The following is a 15,487-nucleotide window of genomic DNA, read 5'->3' as shown; positions in this document are numbered from 1 at the left end:
TGATGTGTCGTAGGTGTTCCTACCCTCCTCTCACACCACCAAGTTTGTTTTCAGTCCCTCTGAAGGAATGTCAACCTTCCAGTTAAATGCATTGATATAAGATGGTTGTCCAATTATTGCAGTCTCCCCTGCTCCCAAAGTGGATTACCATAGTAATCGACTGGTGGCAACAAAGCTAAAAGGATATGTTAAGATGAAATTGGTGTTTTGTTGGACAGGGAAGTAGAGCTGCGACTGACCCATGGGATAGCCCCTAGGATTTGACCTATGAAGTGCTTAAAGGTGATCATGCACAATGAAAGTCAAGGCATTTAATTGCACATTAAGCAAAAACTCCCAAGTACTCTCTGTTGTATAATACAGTAGTCGGAAGTTTGAAATGCCTGCAAGTAAAATGGTAGCATTTTACAGTTTGCCACTATTTGTTTGTATTAAAGTATTGGTGAAAGACAAAGGTATCAGAGCAGTAACGACATTGGATTAGCATGTAATATTCTGGCCAAGGATGAGGGTATATAGTGGTTAACTCATAGGTATAATGAAGTATGGTTAGCACATAATATGCTGGTGTATTCTCATGCGTAGTAAGGATTTGCCTTCTGGTGCACCTAAGTCAATGGCAAGCTTTGCTGATTGAGATCAATCAGGTGTTTTCTTGGGGTGCAGGGGGTTTCGTTCATGTGTTACTGATGAGTTAGTGAGTTTATCCTGGTATTTCTTTATTGAATTATCTTGCACATTTTTTTATATGTTTTTCTTTAACAGGAGCTTCTTGCAATACAACAACAAGGACCAACTGCCATTGGGTTTTTTGGCACCAGAAATATGGGATTCACCCACCAGCAATTGATTGAAGTTCTCAGCTATGCCATGGTTATCACGGTGTGTGGGTGCATCATAGACTGTTATAAATCTTTTGCTAAAATTTCATAGTGTATCTTTGAGCTAGGATGCTTTTTGTATTAGCGATCACAGAGTGTATTGGTGTATTGGTCACGTTTCTGGAATGAAAGAAGATACCTGTGATTTACTGTATCTGTGTTTTCTCAATGGCTGTAGAAAAATCATATATACACATCCGGAGCTTCAGGTACAAATGCAGCAGTTATTCGGGGAGCATTAAGAGCAGAACGACCAGACCTGTTGACTGTGATATTACCACAGAGCTTGAAGAAGCAACCACCTGAAAGCCAAGAATTGCTATCAAAGGTATGAGACAATTCGGTGGAATCACCTTCTGACAACATGCCTTTTTGTAACAATTGTCAAATCTCACCTGCTCTCTGGTGTTCTTGCTGATAGGTTCAAAACGTTATAGAGATGCCCCATAACGATCATCTTCCTCTCATTGAAGCTAGCAGGTGAGCCTGAGTTTCTTTACTTTTGGGGCCTTCTTGAAATTTTTACAAGCAGGTGGCATTTGAGCCCAAGTTTCTGTAGTTGTATGTCTGTTGCTTTAGCAATTTACTTGTGGCTGTTAGCTGCTGTGGGCTATGCTGGCTGCCTGGTTGTGAGATAGTGATTAATTACCTTGGAAGAGTGGACAACACTCCAGAAATGTAATGTGGCAGCAAGCCCTGTTTTGGACTTGGCAATCTGATTCTGTTGTTATATTTGTGCACAAGGAAAAGCAAGGAAATTATCTATCTGACAGAGGTGCTAGTTGGAAGTTGTACAGCTTAACAGTCAATCTCAACAAGGCTGTTGATTAGGTTGAGGAATGCTTTTCTTTCAAACTCTCACCTTCCTGGCAGCTTGGATGGCCATATATGCATAAGATGTCTACATGTTGACCTTGACTGCCCAATGTGGCAGGTCCTATGAAAAGTAGAGCTGTCATTGAACTGGATGCTGGTCTGCAGAAGTAGTTTTCCTGTCTTTCACCATCGTTTCTTTGGCAGTATGGACATTTACATGTGTAGGCCTCAAAATATGTAATGCTTTTTTATAGTTGAGCTGTGAAATAGATATCTTCTTCCAGGACACTTGTTGTGAGTCAGTCGGTGTATTTGGTGAGCATTGAGGCAGCATTTCTTGCAATCATTGAAGTACTCCATTGTGTTGGCTCCTCATAGATGCTTCACATAGATCCATGATAGATCTTACATCTGTGCTTAGGTCTCCTAGAACTAGCGGTGTTGGCTTCTTTGCTGAAGCACTCAGGCTTATGTTGGGCTTGCCTACTCTCGGGCTATGTCTAAGGCTGGCTCATCTGCTAGTCCATTATGCTTAAGGCGTTGATGGACTGGGCCTCCAGTCTCATCAGAGAGTGCTTATCAGCTTGGCAAGGCATTAAGAGGTGGCTACTCATGTTCAGGTAGCTCCATTCTCTGATGATGCGTCTCAACGTCTTCCCTTCTTACGACAGCATTTTACTTTTAAAGGCTTCTGTACAAGAGTTTCACAGAACAGCTTGATGCACAAGATTGTGGATTTCTCTCTACCCCCCAAACAATATTATGGATTGAAAATAGTGCAGATCACAGTGTGTTGTACACCCCAATGTGTGGTCGTACTGTTTGGTCAAACTCTCAATGACTACTTGCTGTTTCAGCAAGTTGTTGGGTGTCAGGCTGGTGCGGACGCCTGCTAATGGTCCTGGTCTGTGTGGCAGGCAACTCCTAGCTATCTTGCATGGATGGCAAAGGGTGTAAAGCACTAGTGTGCACTTCAGGTGCTAGCTGTGTCAATTTGTTGCCACTGATGGTGATGTGCTATGCAAGTCTTATTTGCTTTGTGGCTGTTGTCAACCTCCTTTAAGCAGGTATAGTGTGCTTGTTAGCTGCTTTTGGAAGATGGCTAATGTGCATCAGATGAGCTGCCATCAATTCTCTGTATGGAAGCTACTGATTTTGGCTTACACCAATGCAAGTACTAATGCTCCTGAGTGTTCACTTTACTTACTTTTTCATCTCCATCAATCACACATTCCAGACCTGCAACCTTTTCCTATGCTACGTTTCATGACCACAGTAGCCTCTATGATTACTGGTCACATTTGTTTGGCGCAGCCAAGTGTTGATGATGGCTAAATCACAAATTGCTTCAAAGATTGCTCTATTAAGGAAATAGATTTGTGCTCCGTCGATGCACTATCAAGTTTTACCTGCCCAACTCACAAGCTAGGATTGCTGACTTTGATACCAAAATGTTATGACCAATCATCCCTCTTGCAAGCACAACCTATAGCTGTAATTAAGTGACTTCCCCTGCATGCAAACCAATAGGAATTGAGACAGGATCACCACCCAAGACATTGTGACCTTAGTTCCACTTCCACACAGTCATCCACACAGTCATCTACATTGATCGATGATCTCCTGGACTAGACCATACCCTGATTTCCCTAGAAGGTTCTTTTGTGAAACGTGGCTGCTTACCATGTGTCATGCACATATGCATCTACCCTCTACCCTTTTGCATGTCCTCTAGGATACGAGAAATAACCTAGAGCGTGGAAGAAGGGGAGGAGGACTCGGAGGCATTATCTTTGATCATTTTCATGGTGCCAGTTGTTAGTGGAGGCTTGGACCATACTAAAAAGCTTTATTGATGCTGATTTAGGACATGTACTCACAACTGATACCTCAATTTTGCTTTCTAGTAACCTAAGAGACCTTTTCATGAAAGGCACGAAATTTCGATTGTACTCTTTTAAAGACTGAAATTTCGATTGTACTCTTTTAAAGACTCTTGCCTTTTAAAAGCTATTGATAAGGGAATCTCAAAGTTTGTTTTGCAATTAGAAGAATGTTTAGGAGTTAAAAATATCTTATCAGAATGGAAAGGGAAGATTTTGAAGAAACTTGCTTTGAAACTAGAAGAAGTCCCTTCGGTTAATTGCTCAAAGAAAAGTAACCATCTTTCTAAAGAAGATGAAACTCTTCTTCGAAAATTCCATAGTAATTTTGTCATTTCTTATGTGGACAAATGTTCCAATAACTTTGTTTTTATTTGCAAAAAGTTTTACTTAGAATGTCTTTTCAGAGAAGTGAACTTGTCTGCCCCAAAACTTACACCCGTGCCTTAGTTTCTCAAAAGGATTTGATCTCAAAACATCATAGTTTTTGCAAGTCTTCTGGGTTTGTTTGCAATCCAAGCATACCTTTTCTTTGTGCTGCTTGGAAGTTTCACAAAACTCCAAAAAAGCCAAGATTTATTGCAACTGCTTGTGAGACTACTTTGACGAATGTCTCTAAATGGCTAAGCGACTGCTTCAAAGCTATGTTGCCTAGTGTCCATGAACTTTGGAGGGACTCATTAAAAGAGGCAGATGTCCCCTCGAACTCAAGCTGGATTTTAAATGACTCTGTAGGAGTGATTCCTGTTGTAAAATTTTTTAATTCCTCTGATTCCTCTCGAAGCATTCAGGAAAAAGAGTCTCCTATTCTCCTTTAAACCTATGATTTTACCACGCTTTACACAAAGATTGAGCTGGAAGACCTGAAGTTTAGAATTAAAAAGCTAGTGGCTGAAGTTTTCAAGCTGAGATTTGACAAAGATAGATGCAAAGTGCTAAAAGTTGAGAAAACAGCCTTTTTGTGGCTAAAAAATAAAGATCATGACATAGGTTCTAAAAAGAAAAGATACACAAAGGTAGTAAGTGTAGAAGATGTTTGCTCTTGGATAGATTTTCTTTTAGATAATCTTTACATCACAATAGGTGATTCTTTGTTTCAACAAGTTATAGGAATCCCCATGGGCACTAATTGTGCCGTCTTTTTAGCAAACTTTTATCTTTTCACTTATGGATTTGAGTTTATGCAACATCTTATTTCTATCAATACCTGCCCTATCATTTTACATAAGCTTAGTCAAGTTAGGCGTTTTATAGATGATTTATTTGTACCAGATGTTCCTAACTTTCAAGACTTTATGTACAAAGACGCTAGAGCTTTTGGAGAAGGAATCTATCCTCGTGACTCTTGTGAACTGAATTGCACTTCAAGAGGGGATTCTTGTGTTTTCTTAGATCTTAGACTTTCTCAATCTACCATAGGATTAGAGGTTGATATATACGATAAACGTGAACAACCTGAATATAGTGGTTTACACATTATAAAAATGCCTCACATTGACTCAAACATTTCTGATTTGGCAAAATATGGAGTCATTTCTTCCCGCCTTTGTACAACTAAGGAGTCTTTTATCACTCAATGTAGTAATTTGATCACTTTACTATTACACAAGAGGTATAATCCAAGGAAAAGAATGAAAAAAGTTCGCACATTCTTAGATATGAAGTCTTTTATCTATGGTGTTTCGGCCTTAGGTTTGTTTAGAATGATTGAACATAAGTTGAAAACAAAAAGCGGGGAGCTGAATTGCCCGTTTTTTTTAAGTTTCAAAAGAGAGTTTGTTTGAGTATACTTGTGCTTTCTAAGTTAGAAATGTATTTTTGCCTCTTTGTAGAAACGATACATAAGTGTAAAGGGCCATTTAGCTTTTTATGTTTTAAATAAGAGAGAGAGAGAGAGAGAGAGAGAGAGAGAGAGTTTTTTGGAAGTTTTTGTTTCTTGACTTGCTTGTTTATTTTCGCTTAGTCACTTACTTGGTTTCTTTTATTTGACGTATTTTAGTAAGCACTAGGTTTGCCCAAGAGACTCCGCGGGTCTTTAGAAACCCAATATAGCTGCTTATGCTTGGGCACTGATGACGACATAAGTGTTGCTTTGCTTGCTAAGTATGTCTTCCTTTTGTTTTTCATAAAAGTTTTTGTTTACCTCTTTTTTCTATTGGGATATCTCAAGATGTATGCCCCAGGCACACCTTGGGTTCTATGTGTGTGTGCTAGAGGCACAGTTAGGTGCCCATAAGCATTGTTAGGTGGTGGTAGATGCCACATAGGCTGATTGAGAGATTCTAGGAGCTGATTTAAGAGATGATTGTGGAGCTTGGTGGCTCATGTAGAGGTACCTACATATGGACCTCACCCTTCTTCATTCGATAAGCATTCTCTTGTTTTGTGTTCAGCTCCATGCTTTCCTTTCACTTCTCCAACATGGAGTTAGAGCACTATGATCCTCCTTGAGCCCATTTATGCCATGTCATCATCTTCTTCCCCACCTCCACCTTCGTCTCCATTTTGCTCCTTTTTGCCCAACCACTTGGAGGGCTGAATTCTTTTCTACAGGCGACCTCTTCTAGAGTCCTTCTGGCTGGGGAGACCCTTCGTATAGACGACCTTCCACATGCAAGGAACTAGAGAATGATCGTTGCTGTTGGTCGCCACTCCCCAAATTTTGTCGAAGCTCTCTTTCGCATATTCTCCTTCTCTGCTCCACCTTTTTCCAATTCCTTTTAGGGAAAGCTTTCCCATACTTTGGACTATCTTGTATCCAAGTATAGCTGCTTATGCTTGGGCACTGATGACGACATAAGTGTTGCTTTGCTTGCTAAGTATGTCTTTCTTTTGCTTTTCATAAAAGTTTTTGTTTACCTCTTTTTTCTTCTCTTTCATTTTCTCTTTTTTTCTCTTTTATTTTCTTTGTAGATTTTTGATCTTTAGAACAACAAAATTTCTAAATTTGTATGATTGGACTTATTCTAGTCTTACAAAGGTATATCTTGTATCCAAGTTTGAGCAGCAATGGTTGTATATTCGAGGAGAACATAGCCAAAAACCAGTCGACATTGACGACGTTCCAGCCAGCAACGCCGCGCGACATTACACCTAACCTCTGTACTAGAGATTTGCCCATATGTGAGCTTTCATTTGAGCTAGAAAGCCCTCTTTCCTTCGCTTTGAAGAGGGAGATCGAAGCCCTCCAAGATCAGGACTCTGTTTTGGACAGTTTTGACAATATTATGAATTTGGTACTACATTAGATGCTACTTTGGCATTTCTAATATTTTAAAGTGTTGAGTAGCATCAGTACAATTGTGGCTACAACTTTCTTTTAGGTTTCTATACCTGGATTTGCTTGGAATACTTTCATTTAGCTACCTCTATGAAGCATGCAAGTTGAAGTATCATTTTCACTATGATTTTTATTATGGAATTTGGTTACAAGTCTTTTCTACACCAAATGCTTATACTTTGAAGCTTTTCAGTTTTTTCTAGCCTTGTAAGAGAGTAGACAGTGCCCACTTTGGGTTAGACCCTCTCATGGCTACCTTTTTGCATATTGATAAGTTCAATGGTAAAGGCTTTCACACATGGCAGATGAAAATTAAGTTTGCATTGATGAGGGAAAACCTCTGGGGGCTTGTCAAACCTGCTTCAACTTCTTCTTCAATAGCCTCTAATGCTGGAGAATCCTCAGCTCCTACACGCCCGGCACGAGATCCTACTAAAGAGGAGAAAGCCTATGGCATTATTGCTCTTGGCTTAGGAGATGACTATATTCATCACATTTCTGATATGGAGTCTCCTTCTGAAGCTTGGCAAAAGCTTGATATTCTTATTGGTGCTAGCTCTCACATCTCAAAATTTTCACTTAAGATTGCTTTCTTTGAATTGAAGATGGCTAATGGCACTCCCTTGGCTGCCCATGTCAATCACATGCAGAGTCTCATGACTCAACTTGCTTCTATCAACTCTCCAATCACTACGGATGATGCAATGGCAGTATTGCTGAAAAGTATGAAGATTATGATCATGTTGTCACCACATTGAAAAATCTTCCTAATCCTACTCTTGAAGGTCTTATTACTGCCCTTCAAGAAGAAGAAAGGCACAAGGAACTTCGGAGAGGCAATGACACAGCCTATGCCATAAAAACTCAAATGGGCAAGTTTCCACCTTGCAAACATTGTGGGAAGACCAATCACCTCTCAAAAGATTGCTTCAAGATCAATCCTTGCAAATATTGTGGCAAAAACAATCACCATGAAAAGTTTTGTAAGGCAAAAAAGAAAGCAACTACAAAACTAGAAACTGCCAATTTACTTTCGGTTGATGTGCCTTCACAAGGTGAGGCCCCCTATGATGATTATGCTTTTTGAACCAGCTCCACATATGCTCCATATCTCTCTTTTATGTTGAGTCAAGGTACTCTGCCTGGATAGTCCTCCAAAATGAATGGAATAAACTATTGTGTTCTTTGTAAACACCTTTGGTCACCATATGATGTAGGCCATGTGTATGTGTTTAGCTCCATGGTACCTCGTGCAGACATTGAGTGCATGTACATGCAGGGGAGATAACCATTGGGGGGATCTTATGTATCCCTTTGTTTGACTTCACACCTTTGGGAACCCTTGCTAGCATGAGATCCTAGCCATAGATTTATCCTTGACCACCATGAGATGGCTTGAGACACTATGTGACTAGATGTATCCTTGACATAGCCTGAGGCATTCCCTTGAGGGGGGGTTTGTTGGGATATCCCAAGGTGTATGCCCCAGACACACCTTGGGCTCTATGTGTGTGTGCTAGAGGCACAGTTAGGTGCCCATAAGCATTGTTAGGTGGTGGTAGATGCCACATAGGCTGATTCAGAGATTCTAGGAGCTGATTGAAGAGATGATTGTGGAGCTTGGTGGCTCATGTAGAGGTGCCTACATATGGACCTCATCCTTCTTCATTCGATAAGCATTCTCTTGTTTTGTGTTCAGCTCCATGCTTTCCTTTCACTTCTCCAACATTTTCTTCTCTTTCATTTTCTCTTTCATTTTCTTTGTAGATTTTTTATCTTTAGAACAACAAAAATTCTACATTTGTATGATTGGACTTATTCTAGTCTTACAAAGGTATATTATACATGACAAATAATGCTGGTGGGATTCTTGCGCTCTAGAATCGGTTGTTTACAATGAAAATGGAGGAAGGAGGTCTAGTGTGTGTGTTTGTGTGCGCGCATCTTGAGATCCTTGACCGCCTCAAAGATTGGGTTCTTCAATCGGATGATTGTGTTTGCCGTGCATTACCGTTAGCCGATATCGTCGTGGCATCTTTGTATTGGGTTTTGTTGCCTACCCCTTAGGCTTCACTTCATGATTTGGTCTATGCGATGCACCTCTTGGTGGTGACGGAAAAGATTGCAGCACCTTTGGGCTTTAAAACTCCCCATTCGGCAAAAGTTCTTATGATGGCGGGTTATGCGTGAGGTTCTTCCCTTTGGATAGATTTTAGCTCGTTGTGTGATGCTCTCGCCACTTGTCAATGATGTCTATCTATACGGGAGTCTATGCCTCGTGTTTTGGCATTGCCCAGAGTCTAACAATTTCTTCCTTCTCGTACAACGATGACTCCAGGCTCGTTTCCCCAATGCCTCCTTTGGCTAGAATCTTTGGCTGCGAGGCAGAGCTATGATCTTCTTTTTATTGGGCTCGTTATTGGGCACTTTGGACCCTATGAAAGGACCGCACTCATCTGGTGTTTTGCGATCCCCCTCTAGCTAAATACCAGCTCTTCCGAGCATCTTCTTGTCATATAATGACATCTTTTGATGTTTGTAGTTAGTTGTTCCTTTCTTTGGGACTTTTCTTTGTAATATAATGACAAATGGATTTCACCAAAAGAATGTGTGTGTCTGTGTGTGCGCGTGTTTGCGTGTGTATAAGTGACCATCTGATTAAAGTCAAGGTTGTCAAGGATCATTTGCTTAAACAACCATTTGTTTAAAATCAGTTGGCAGCTGTAGGTGAGAAGGTCGACACAAATCAACGTGTGTGGCTAGTGCTTCATATGCTTCCCAAGACCTTTAGGGGTTTGGTCATGACACTAACCCCTGTAGAACGATCAAAGCCACTCAGTTTTGAGGAGCTGGGCCCAATGCTCATACAAGAGGAAGACGGAGAGAAAATGTATGAGAAAGGAGCACACATGACAAGACCCTTCTTTCAGCAAGCAAAGGAAAGGCGAATAAAGGCAAACCTGGACAAGTTAAGCCCAAAGAAGTCTGATCAACAGAAGAGGAAGGAGGACCATTCTGAGCAAATGTTGTGACAGGAGAACTATTTTTTGTAGTTGCCCCAAGCATTTCGAGACACAGGATGTCAGATATTGAGTGCTGGCGTACCAATTCAGATTTTGTCGTGGAGGAGAGCCTGGGTGTTTTAGATTTTGAGGACGGAGCCATTGACAGTGAGGGGGATACACGTGTACACACAGAAGGACAACATGACCATGACTTTGTATGGCTCCAGACTCACAGGAGTGCAGCACTGAGGAGAGGTGCCTGGCTTTGCAAAAACATACTATTTTCTCATCCAGGGTACTATTTTTTCATGAATTTGGGGGGTATTTTCAGAGCAGAGGCATGCGACGCCCCCTGCACGATGACTGAGAAAGGTGGTGATGTGGAGTCCTTGGAGGACACAGAGCTGTCAAGGTTAGTCAGTTGTCGAAGAAACTGTTCCAAAAGGTTCCAGGTGTGTGATGCTGGACGGTTTTACAGCAGACTCTGTCAAAGACTTCATGTCAGAGACAATCTGGAGACAGTCGAGTTTCTGGACAGGGATTTCCATGAAGAAATTAATCAGATGGTCGTGACCACTTGGAGAGGGCGACATCGTGGACGAGTCACCGAGTATGACTCAGGTGGAGTGTGGATGATGCGGAGTGGTTTCCAGATGACATGGTCCGTGCAACCAGAGAGATGCTAATATTTGATCTACAGGTGTTTAGACCAGACATAGAAGACGCCTTTGGTGTGTTCCTCAGTGGATTTCTTGGGAGTAGTTTGAGGACTAAGCTGTGGTTCGCAACGGATCATTGAGAGGGGGTGTCCAGACAATTAGAGTCGACTCCTCGTATGTAAGCCCCCAAGTGGGGAGAGCATGGGAGAATGACCCGTGGTGAAATAGGGGAAGGGAGACAGATGATTAGGCTGCCATGTGGGCAGCACATAGGCTCCACATGGGCGGCATACTGATTATCCTTATTCAACCCACCTTTTAGGGCAGGTCTATCCTGGAAGAGACAGCCATGGTGTTGGCCATGGGTTGGGCCACATGTGGGCTTAGATTACTGGCAGGTCTCCATCATATTTGATGCTCCATTGGAAGGGCACAATGAGCCCTGGACCTGGGCACAGAAGGCACAGGCAATGGAGGATTTTATAGGCCCTAAGGGCCTAGTCTGGTTGGCCAGACAGCAGAGTGTAGACTGGGTTGGAGACCAGTTGGCAGGATCGGGGGGCTACTTGCTGCCCTATATAAGGTCCTCATTGGGGGGGTCATTCTAGCAGGTCCTTTGCAGGCTGCAGTCCAGCCTTCTGAAAAGCCCAGATATAAGGAAGACATAGGGCAGCAGCATGGAAGAGAATCAGACTTCCACTCCAGCGTGCAGAAGTGGTTCCCAGATACTTGTGCAGCAATAGGCACCAGCAGCAGCAGCAGACCGTAGCACTGTGGGGAGCTCAGGTAGTGAGAAGGGAAGCTGAGAGAAGTTTTGGGCTTCTCCCATAGCTACTAAAGACTTCATCTGAGGTGCAGAGCAGGCAAGATGACAACAGATTAGGGCAATATTCGGCCTCAGTTCAAGAACTATTGGGCGGCACCCTGTTGTCCACTAGTGTGGTTTGTGAGTGCACGATTTTGTGATACATTTTGAGTTGCGTTTATTCAAGTATTGGCTGTCATATGTGGTTGTCTATTCCAGATCCGAGCGTGGTTGACATTGATATATATGTGTTGCACATCCAGAGTAGGATCTAGATTTCTCAGGTGTGATCTCATGGACGATTCAATTTTGCGCTGTGTGTTCTGACATGGTACTAGAGCTGGGACTTGAGCTAAAAGTACGTGGTCAGATACTAGATTCCAACAGCAACAACTTGGATATCGTTTTCAACCCGAATTTACAAGTATAACTGAAGAAGGCATTGGCTGCTCTAATGTCAATAAAATTGAGAATATTATTCAATTTGAGGGGGTAAAACCCAGTGGAATGAGCTAAGCAATGTAACTTTAACACTTCTCATGAGTTCCAGTAGCCTGTGGTGCTTGTGGTAGTTTGTTATTAAACGAGTTACTGTTTGTTATCCTGCATTGAATGTTTTCCTGCATTTCTTCCCTTAGTGTGTGATGTACAGGTTTCTGATTAGGTTTTAAATTCTGCCTTTGTTTGGAATTTCATTCCTTTCCGTCACTGTTCAGAAACAAATGACTACATTTTATGTCTCCAGTGAATATATTTTCAGAGCGCCTATTTTAAGGGAGGGTATAAGGGGGGAAAATGTGGTCCACTGGCTCCCTTGGGCAAAGGTGTTCCTCTTGTATCAGATTGAAGAAATCTTTCTAGTGACCCAAAATGCAGTCGTGTGCTTGTTTCCTCTCAATCTGGTTATGCTGCTTGCAATAATGCTCTTTTGTGTTGATGTCGTTTTCTTTTTCCTTCATTTGCAGTGTGGCACCTTTTGAAATTAATGTGTCAACTCTCGCAGGATTTGCAATATGGATATCCTATCACATGTCCAGCAAGTGATATGTTTTGCCTTTCATGACAGCAGCTTACTCCTTGAGACTTGTAGAGAAGCCAAAGGCCTCCGCAAAATTGTGACCTTATTCTACTTGGATTAAAAGGATATCCAAAATGAAAGCCATTCTCTTGTAAAATTTTACTCATTGATGGCTATTATCTTTCACGCCAGCAGACAATGGAGATGATGCAGTTCCTAGGCCAATCAGCTGTAAAATATTACATTTTATGAGCTGAGAGTTCAATACGATTATTCTTTCACATGGCTGCCTGCCTGTCTATCACCATTTTGATTCACAGAGCAGTGCTAACTTGGCTCCACTAAATTGATCTTGATTTTGCAACTTGACAACAAGAATGCTTGAAGGAGGACACTCTTCTATGAAAGGGCAGTAAAACTATGTATTTCACGTAAGGTTCATTAAATTTGGGAACTCTTGGGTTTATAATGGACACTCTTGGTTTGACAGTAGGCCTTCTTAGTTAGGGCTCTTCTGGGGTTTCTGGTTTAAACATGCAAATATGGCTAGAAACAATGGCTTTCTAATAAAGTAGGAATGGCCCATGACTTCTAGACATGCTTGCAAAGATAGAAAGCCATAAATGTTGTAACAGCTTCTAGCTATGTTTGCATGTTGATCTGGAAAATAGTGGCGATAATATCAAGGATGTTGGGCATCCTTAAAAATTGGCCATGGCCTTTTTTAAATTTCACAGAAAACCCCTTTGTGCTTGAACTAGAGCAATGGACTTTTTGCTTTGCTAGAAAGCTAGTAATTTTGTTAGCTGAAATCCTGAACTGTTTTTTGCAATGTAGCATTTCAAAATAAGGGCTAGTGTCAGTGGGATATGCATTGCTAGAATTGTTCAAGCTTGGCCCTTTTCAAAAATCATTTCACTGGATAGATGTGTCCAATAATGACCATGATATTTTGCATTCTTTTAACCTAGTATTAGCAAATACGAACAATGGGAATGCCTAATTTCAATGAAGGAAAAAAAGTTTTTTTTTTTGGTTGAAAAGTGAGCAACTCATTCACTTGCAAATTTTTGCTGCGTTGGTCCGCATTCTAAAATTCTTGTGATTTGAATGACGTCTGATGTTGGAGGGCGAGTCTAAAACCAAAGTAGAGGAGCCTAGTAAACAATGATGAACTATCTAGCATTGCTTAGTGATTGTGATTGTTATAGGGTCTCTTTTTCGAAATATAGACACTTGAAAGTAGACATAAGGCTAATACTCAAGGATAGCCCTATTTTTAAGTCAGATACATGATATGGAGATACATGAAATGGTTCTTCTTTCATAGTGTTGCAAACTCATAAACCATCATGAACTATCATTAGGCTATGATATATTTTGCACGTGCTAAGCATTTTTTGACCGTTTGTAGATCTTATGGATGCATTGTAGGAGTAATATTCCAATGCATGAAGAGTGTCTATTGTTAATTAAGCAAGGAGTTTTGCAAAAGGGCCATATTTTTGGGCACACAACATATAACTACTTAACACGTAATAATTTACACGCTTAATGATAACATGTATACTCAATAGAAAGTATCAAGACATTTTGGGAGTCCCTAATGGGTATCTCACATCAATGCTTAGTTTTTGAAAGATTGCAAACACTTGAAAAGACAACTTAAGCCTAAAGGAGTGGATTCTAGTAAATATTGAAGGAAATTTGTTGATGATACGGGGATTTGGAACTAGCGACACTTGTAAAAGATGTATATCATTCCTTAGCAAATGTTTTTTTGGATGATTCTTGTAGAGAGAGAGAGAGAGAGAGAGTCTCTTTGGAAACATTTGATAAAATTGGAATGATTTAGAAGAGATTAGCATGGCACCCTTGCAAGGATGACATGCACATTGAAAAATGGTCCATTCTTTAAAAAAAATTGAAGGAGAGAGAGACAAAGAGAGATCTATTAACATATGAGACAAAGTATAAACACCAAAAAGCGACTTACTACATCTCGCTAGCCAGAGAGTCAACGGAGTGCATAAGGCTAGGTACTCTTGAGTTATTACAAGGGCATAGCTACACTTTAATACTATCATAGGGTGGCCTTTGTAACATCAGTTTAACATTGAGAGTCTTTGGATTTGGATTTGAAGTCTCTAATGAGTGTTTGTTGGAGGATCTTAACCTTTGCTAACTTCTCTTTGAAATATACTTGTGCTTGTGTGCTGTTTTGATTGATATTGCATGTATCATTCTCATCCCATTCAATTCGTGGTATTTCCTTCTTAAGACATATGATTATGTCATCAATGTCTCTCTTCATCATCATGAATGCAACCATCTTTCAATCCCCCAATGCGCAAGATTGTCTTATTTCTTGCTCTGGTTTCTTGCTCTTTTACTTTACATATAAAGATCCGCTCTATTGACTTTGTTGTTGGAATTAGTAGCCATTTCTTGCTTGATTGATCTCACTTGATTTGTGATCATTTCCATAATTGCAAAGACAAGTGTTTTTAAAGTCTATGAATTTTTGAATTTGTCTTTTTATATCAAAAGATAGTGCGATCCTAGACTAAGGGGTGTAGGATGGTCTAATACAGAATTAGCCATTCTAGAGGCATGATATGAGTCTTGGGACGGTGTGCGCATCTTCCATCTCGCAATGATGACTTGTGCCTTAACACATAGTGGGATAAGAATAGGATAGAAGCATTATTTAATAATATGAATTATGGGAGTAGCTTCACGTGACCTTGCCACAATCTCAATCCTACACACCCATACACACACCCACACCCACCCCCCACGCACCCCCCACCCCACACGCATGCGCGCGCGCGCACACACACACACATACATGAACATAAAGTTTAGGATCATAAATTCACACAACTTATAACAAATTCAGATTTAAATTTATTTATACCATTTTATGGAATTCATGTAATGCATGATAGTTTCTTAGACATGACTAGAACACAATTGAGAGTGAGCTCTAAAAGCCTTCTTGAATAGTGGTAGGTTTGTACACTCTCTTCAGTTGAGTAGTAATAATGTTATTTAGCAATAATGCAAAGCTTATTTGACATATAAATACATGACCAACTCGATGCGTACATGTGTGTGTGTGTGTGTGAGTTTGTACA

General features: G+C 40.7%; 1 protein-coding gene and 1 non-coding gene across 2 annotated transcripts in view; both read left to right on the top strand.

Annotated features, from left to right (window-relative positions):
* LOC147880839 (uncharacterized) overlaps nucleotides 1-12,628 on the top strand; it is a 49,962-nt gene extending 37,334 nt beyond the window's left edge. Inside the window, exons 4-7 of the mRNA XM_087370881.1 lie at nucleotides 766-882; nucleotides 1,060-1,209; nucleotides 1,303-1,361; nucleotides 12,333-12,628. Coding sequence (XP_087227007.1) covers nucleotides 766-882; nucleotides 1,060-1,209; nucleotides 1,303-1,361; nucleotides 12,333-12,468 — 462 coding nt within the window. The 3' untranslated portion in view covers nucleotides 12,469-12,628. The remainder of the gene's footprint in view (nucleotides 1-765; nucleotides 883-1,059; nucleotides 1,210-1,302; nucleotides 1,362-12,332) is intronic.
* A 1,535-nt stretch (nucleotides 12,629-14,163) lies between these two features.
* Nucleotides 14,164-14,264, top strand: LOC147880838 (U6 spliceosomal RNA). Its single transcript, XR_015540616.1, has one exon. It is a non-coding gene; the product is annotated as a U6 spliceosomal RNA (small nuclear RNA).
* Nucleotides 14,265-15,487: the final 1,223 nt, after the last annotated feature.

Source organism: Dipteris shenzhenensis, chromosome 32 (assembly GCF_047967505.1).
Source record: "Dipteris shenzhenensis isolate YYH24624 ecotype China chromosome 32, Dip_SZ_1.0, whole genome shotgun sequence".
In the NCBI taxonomy this organism is placed as follows: Eukaryota; Viridiplantae; Streptophyta; class Polypodiopsida; order Gleicheniales; family Dipteridaceae; genus Dipteris; species Dipteris shenzhenensis.
Note: the sequence above shows the minus strand (reverse complement) of the source record. Positions and strands in the feature narration are given on the sequence as shown.